The 7,075-nt window shown below is 42.4% G+C and overlaps 1 protein-coding gene across 1 annotated transcript; it reads right to left on the reverse strand.

Moving 5' to 3' along the window:
* Positions 1–522: 522 nt before the first annotated feature.
* On the reverse strand, positions 523–858 carry LOC148800575 (uncharacterized). The gene has a single exon (XM_088903788.1). It carries the CDS (start codon positions 856–858, stop codon positions 523–525), a length of 336 nt encoding a protein of 111 aa, XP_088759914.1.
* Between the last annotated feature and the right edge of the window lie 6,217 nt (positions 859–7,075).

The following is a 7,075-nucleotide window of genomic DNA, read 5'->3' on the forward strand; positions in this document are numbered from 1 at the left end:
GTCTATGCTTGGGGTGTTGTGGCTTATTGCTAAGGTACCTGGGGTGCTAGAGCTTATTACTGAGGTGCCCGGGGTGTCTAGGGCTTTGTAGAGATGCCTGGGGTGCTGGGGCTTATTGCTAAGGTGCCTGGGGTGTCTAGGGCTTTGTAGAGATGCCTGGGGTGCCAGGGCTTATTGTTGAGGTGCCTGGGGTGTCCTGGGCTTTGTATGATATAGGCAGTTATATAATGTGTATGCATGCTTGATTAACAAGAAGTGTATATCGTAATATGAGACCATATTCAACTAGTAGTCGTTTGTGATTTCATCGTCATCACTCGTGTCTATGGTTTTAAGCACATAAAAACCCGATTTGTGAGCCTCTTTTCCTAAGTAGGTTCCCTTCCATGTCGGTGCGAACTTTCCTGCAAATCTGCCCTGTTTGACATTAAGGGCTGTCTTCAACACCTTGTCTCCCTCTTTAAAGCTTCTAGGTCTCAAGTGTCTGTTGAAGTTGGTGGCAAAGGCCCACTTGTATTTGTTTTACTTTTTCGTGGCCCTGTCCTTGACTTCGTCTACCACCTTGAGTCTATCTACAAGCAGGCTATCCATGTCCTCTGTTTTGATCTTTTTACCCATCGTCAGGGCTATCCTAGCAGACACAACCTTAATCTCTACTGGCAGTACTGCTTCTTGGCCATAGACCAAGGAATAGGGCATCGCTTGTGTGCTTTTCTCGATTGACGTGCGATAAGCCCACAATCTCTCTGATAGCCTCTCTGCCCAATCTTTCTGGTTATCGGCTACTATTTTGGTTAGCATCCTTAGTAACATCTTGTTTGTAGCCTCCGCCTGGCCATTGCCTTGGGGGTAGTACATTATCGATGTCCCTAATTTAGCCCCGTACTGTCCTAGAAGATCATGAACCTCTTGATTCTTGATAGATAGTCGTTATTAGTTAATATCTACTTTGGCATCCTGAATCTGTGAACTATGTTTTGACATAGAAAGTTCGCTATGTTAGCGGCACAGATCCATCGCAAGGGGACGACCTCCACCCATTTAGTGAAGTAGTCTGTTGCTACAATAATGAAGCAGTACCCTTTAGAGGGTGGGTGTATCTTCCCTATAAGGTCTACCCCCCAAGTGTGGAAAGGCCAAGGCGTGATAATAGGGTGCAGAGCGTTGGCAGGCCTGTGGATCCTTTCTCCGTGGATCTGGCACTTGTGACACCGGTGTACATGCCGCTGTGTGTCTTCCATCATTGTTGGCCAATAGAAATCGAGGTGTAGGATGTGGTTATATAGGGCAAGTTAGCCTTGATGGGTTGCTATTTCGGAGTTATGGGCCATTTCTAATATGTCATCTATTTCCTCACCGGCCAAACATCGCAGAGATTTCTGCACCCTGCGAATTCTCTCTTGCCGCCTCCTTCATGCCGCCGCCATCACCTTCAGTTCGATCTCCAGTTCTTGGGAGAAATCAAATCTGATCTTGATTCCAATCTTTTGGGAAAAGATTGGTTGGAGCTGTACTCACAAGCCGTCTAGTTGATTCTTGCGAAGGGTCAAGTTCTTTTGGAAGAACATTGTTGATTCTGCTCCATCCTGCACTGCGCCATCTTCAGTGGGAGCAGATTTTGGATCCTTCTTTGGGCGTGAACACTTCCATTGGGAGATATTGCTTCTCTGTATCAGGTACATCCTCCCTCCTATTCCTTTCGGTTCAGATCTGGTTTGGTTCTTGATTCATGATTGATCCTTGAAAAACATGTTTTTCTAAATATAGGGAATTCGATTCCCTGCAAAGATGGGAGAAATTTTTGAAATTCGCCCTATCCATTCCACAAGACTTGGGCATCCATGTGATGGATATCCCATCCCTTCAGTTGGGTCTAGTATTTTTACTTGTTTTGGGATTTTGTGTGAATTGCGTGCTCCTTGTGTTTGTGCTTGGTAATTAATGATGATCTAAGATTTAGCCCCCTTGTCTTTCGGTAATTTGATTTTTGATGCTAGTCGTTGCTGCTTGTGTGATCTAGCTCCCCGCTCTCTTTTAGTGCTGTTAGGAAGAAAATCATCAAAAGACAATTAAATCAATCACTGATTTTATTTCTGTAGGGGAAAAGACGTTGGACTCTAGTGCAAGGGTGTATATGGTGGCTAGGCTATGGTCTTGATCATCATAGCCCTCGATTTGGATGTGAGAAGTGACACGTGTGGCATTGAGCTTTGAGAGTTTAAGCGATGGTATTGAGTACATAATTGAATCTTGGTAAGTGTTGCGCGGCGTCTCATATGCTTTTGAGTCCCATTTATGAGTCGTATCATGTCGTCGTCCGCGATGATTCATCTAACATGCGTGTTTGGCTCCCTTTTCACTGGGCCGTGACAGTTTATAGAAGGGTGTCTTATGCCATACTCCACGGCGTTGTCTGAGTCTGATTCACGCTTTCCAGATTGAGTGTCCATTCGTTATATTTCTACGTTCCGAAGTTAACAATGGCCTTTGTTTGCCACAATGCTGAATTAGTTGTCGATGAATCGATGGGTTCTAATTCGCCATCTCTGGTAGGGTCGGCACTGACATTGGAATATGCTATGGTCCATCAAATGCTCGTGCGACATTGCAAAGAGAATGCAATAGCCCCTTTGGGGTATGAAATCATTAACGGGTCTCCTATTCGGGGTGTGCATCTGGGGGACCGGTTTTTAGTAACGCGGGAAGTAGTGACCTACGCACAGTCGATTGTCTAGTTTGGTTGGCTGCTGATAGCTCTGTATTTTGATGCCGTAAGGGCATAATTTTAAGGGTATTTTAGACCTTAGACTAACTAATTTGTACCCTTTTTAAATTCAATGTTGTGACCTCTAAGGGTCCCTATGCAAATTCTGGGTAAAAACTGGGAAATTTACAGAGTTTTCTACAAATTTTGGGAAGCAGGTGAGAATTCCAACTGAGAGAGGGGGTGTTTCTCTGAAAAACTGAGCATAGGAGGGCGACTCCTATCTGCTAAACCCAGAAAGGCGCCCCTCCTACTGTATTAGCATACTCCCTTCTCCTTAGCAAACCCTAGGGCGCTTCCCCACTCATTCTTTTCACCTGTAACAAACCCTAGCCTCCCCTAACTGCTAAATCTTCACCTTCCACTCCTCCCTACCATCTAATCTCAACCATTCAAGCCTTAGCAACCTCTCATACCCTTAGATCTTCACCTTGCAATCTCCACCGTCCCTTTTAGGGTGCCATCTCTTTAGCATTCTGACCCTAGGGTGCCACCTAACTCCTAATCCCCACCATTCAGCCTTTAGCCACTAGATCTCAGTGAAGGGATGAGAGATCCATCCTATGGACACCCAAAAGATTGCGGAATAAGGGGTGATTTTCAAAAATTTTTCTCTCCCTTCAATTGGGAATCGTATTCCCCATTTAGAAAATCATATTTTCAAGGATCAATCTTGAACCATAAACTGAACCAGATCTGAACCAAAAAGGAGTGGGAAGGATTATACCTGATACGGAGAAGTAATATCTCCCAACGAAGGTGTTCACGCCCAAGGAAGGATCCAAAGACTGCTCCCACTGAAGATGGCGCAGTGCAGGTGGAGCAGAATCAGCAGTGTTCTTCTCCAAGAACTCTGTCCTTCGCAAGAATCAGCAAGATGGTACGTGAGCACAGCTTCCTTTCAATCCTTTCTCAAAGGAATGATGTCAAGATCCAATCTTGACTTCTCCCACAACTGGAGATCAAACTGGCAAACAGGGCGGCAAGAACAGGGAGGCGGCAAGAGAGTATTTGCAGGGAGCAGAATTCTCTCTTCTTGATTTCAGCACTAAAGAAAACCTGATGATCTGTGTGTGTTTTTGGCTGCCGCCCCCTCCTTCTTTCATAATCTTAAAGGGATCAGCTCCTAATCTGATTAGGAGTTGCTAATCCAAATCATATTTGGGTTAGAAGTCCCTTTAAGTGATAAGGGATAATCCTTATCTTATCTGGAGATCAGATCAGCCATCTCCTAATCTGATTAGGAGGTTTCCAGATCTAAATCTTATTTAGATCTTGGACTCTCTAAGTGGATAGGGTCTAAGCCCAATCCTATTAGCTGATCCACTTCAGATTTCGCCCCTTTATTAACTAAATAAATAGCCCAGTTCGAAATGGGCTTTAGGCCCATTAAGCTTATGTGCTCACTTAACCCTCTTAACTGCTGCCCAATTGGGCTTCTTTGTATGGCGTGGGACCCAAGCATTGATCTACACATCAGCCACATGGGTTCGGCCCAGCCTTTGTTACAAGGCCTGGCCGAATACACTGTTAAAGACAGTGCACCCCCTGAAACCCATCAAATGGTTTCTACGGGCCCAACACTTACCCTAAGAGGTCCCTGGGCCAAGCCACCGTGTAACACCCAGGGACTGTGGGCAGATGCAAGATTAGCCCATCAGGTATTAACCTCAATGGTCTTACACTTAACCTCTCAGCCCATAATGATCATACACTGCCCGACAAGAGAGGACCTCTCCCTCGGCTGCAAGGAACAGTGTTGCACTCTCCAACATACCCAGGTTTTGACCCCCGCTAAGGATCTCACTGATTGGTACATCAAAGATAGCCCAATCCGACACCTAGTGCAGTATCATAATTTAGTCTAGGGGTCGGGTGTAACTTTCTAGTTTTGCCCATCAATCTCCAAGGTCCAGGGCAATACTGGAAATCTGGTCCAGTTCAAAGATTCAATTAATCCTACACTGTATGTGCCTAGGGTCTCACCCTGGCAGCTGAGACAAGCCACCCCAATCGACTTGGTGGCACTACAGTGTCAGCCTTGTCAGGATAGGTCTCCCTAGACCGACCCACTGGCTGTGAACATTCTAAACTAACACGAGTCTCATTAAGTGTCCAGTTTAAGGGTATTACACAGAAACATACCAAGGGAACATGAATCAAATATGTATCTTTATTCATTTACAATAAACTCATAAAGTACATCATTCTGATTGAAGCTAAGGGCATACAAAACTGTCTAACACTCAGCCCTCTATTTCACTCTCTATCTCAACCACTTGCCCTAGGGCGCCACTCACTCCTTTTAATCTCTACCTTTCAGCCCTAGGTGTCCAAATCTCCACCATTCAATCCTAGGAGCTTAAATCCCAGCCTTCCATACTTATAGGCGCCCTCTCCTTTTCACTCTATCCGTAGGATCCCTCTAGTTTAATCCTAACCCTCCATTCTTAAACCCTAGGGGCACCCATTTTTTGCATAAACCCACTAGCCGACCCTCTCTTTCTCTCTAATCCCAGTTTTGTCTACCCTTTTTTATAAAAAGGACCCCAAGGGCCGTGGAGAAGGGGTTGGTCAATTCACCCAGTTCACAAGGCTAACGTTTCTTGAGGAGTTCAAGGGTTGTAGAAGGGAAGGATACCTAGAACTTGCCAGGAGGGGTTCCTGCAAGCAGTCTAGCCAACCCGAAACTACCTCCACTGGATTTGATCAGCCATACCTTTTGTTTTCTTTATTTTCTTTTGGGTTGCATTCTACCCCCAGATTTGAAATTCGGCCAGGTAAGACGGAAGGCCCAGCTCGAGGAGTTCGAGGGTCAAAGGATAGATCCAAAGGCTGCTACCTCTGACCGAGTTGCAGATTTTTTATTTACTTTTTTTTATTTCTGTTATTTATTTCTTTCTGTGCAATTTTACTTTCAACATTGTTGGAATTTTATTTTGATGGATTCTAGTTCAGTTAATTAAATTTTGTGTTTTTGCAATATCAAATCCTGTTTTTTTGTCCGGATTGAAGTACATAACAATTTTTCCCTCGCTTCCCTGTGGATACGACCCCTTTCTCACCAACAATTGCATTTTGTAGTTATTTTAAGAATCAAAAAATTTATAAATATTGAAACTAGTGTTCCAAAGTGGTTAACAACACGTTTCTAGACACACCAAGTTTTTGGCGCCGTTGCTGGGGAAGCAATGGAGAAAAAAATTTTATTTGCTTCCAGACATGCTTCCTGACACACCCCTTTCTCATTTTAATTCTTGTTTCTCTTTGATTTTGCAGGACATAATAGCAAAAGGTGGGGTACCGGAGCGTTACCGGATTGGTGAAGAAAAGAGAAAAGAAGAGAAATTGGGATTGGGATTCGGGTGTAGTCATCCCAATTTAATCCTGCTTTTTTGTTTTTATTTCTATTTAATCTTTATAGTAGAGAACTCCCTTCTTAATCTTTATTTCTTTAGTATTATTTTTTTTTGCAAAATTAGTTCCTTTGTTTTTCTATTTTTTGTGATTAATTGTTGCCATAATTAATTGCTCCCTTAATTAGTGGTTTAATTGAACAATTGATTGTTAATTAGGAAATTATTCAAATTTCGAATTTGAGTTTAAATTTCAAAATTTGAATTTGAATTTGAATTTGAATATGAATTTGAATTTGAATTTGAATTTAAATTTCAAATTTCGAATTTCAAAAATATATATAAATAAATAAATAAAAATATTTAAAAATTTTTGCATTTGCATTCCAACATTTAGGGTTTGATATGTTCTAGAGCATGCATCATATCAGATTATTTAATTGCTGAAATCATTTTGGTAGTTGTTAATGTGTTAGGGTTTTTCATTTGTTTTATTAGTTTCTGTTAAATTGCTGAATTGCATATTAGAGATAACTGTTCATGCATTGTAATTAGTTGCATTTATTTTGTTTATTGTGTTTTGTCGTTAATCCATTTAAGGGCAATCCAATTTAAATAAGATAAGGTGGGGATTTCATCACCCTTCGTTGGCCTAAAAACCACCATCCTTTCATGTGTGGTTCACCCTAAACCTTAATTTAAAATTTGGATAGCAAGATCCTTTAGGGGGCCCCACACAATTGGTTCAAAAGTGTGCTGAATTTTTTTGAAGTTTGTGATTACTTTGCATAACCAGCGGTTGGTGTCTAAGGAAAGAGGTTAACCGACTAAGCATAAGCTGGTTTTGTGGTTACTTAGTTAGGTCCTTGCAAGAACAAGGGGAGTGGCGTGCTATTGTAGGCACCCAAAAGTAAAACCTATACTCCTAAAAATAAATGCAGTATTGCGAGTAAGG

The sequence above is a fragment of the Nelumbo nucifera genome, chromosome 4, assembly GCF_055504915.1.
Source record: "Nelumbo nucifera cultivar China Antique chromosome 4, China Antique-T2T, whole genome shotgun sequence".
NCBI classification, from domain to species: Eukaryota; Viridiplantae; Streptophyta; class Magnoliopsida; order Proteales; family Nelumbonaceae; genus Nelumbo; species Nelumbo nucifera.

Coding starts and splice junctions, on each gene's coding strand:
- LOC148800575 (XM_088903788.1), bottom strand. CDS start 858: ATGTACTACCCCCAAGGCAATGGCCAGGCGGAGGCTACAAACAAGATG.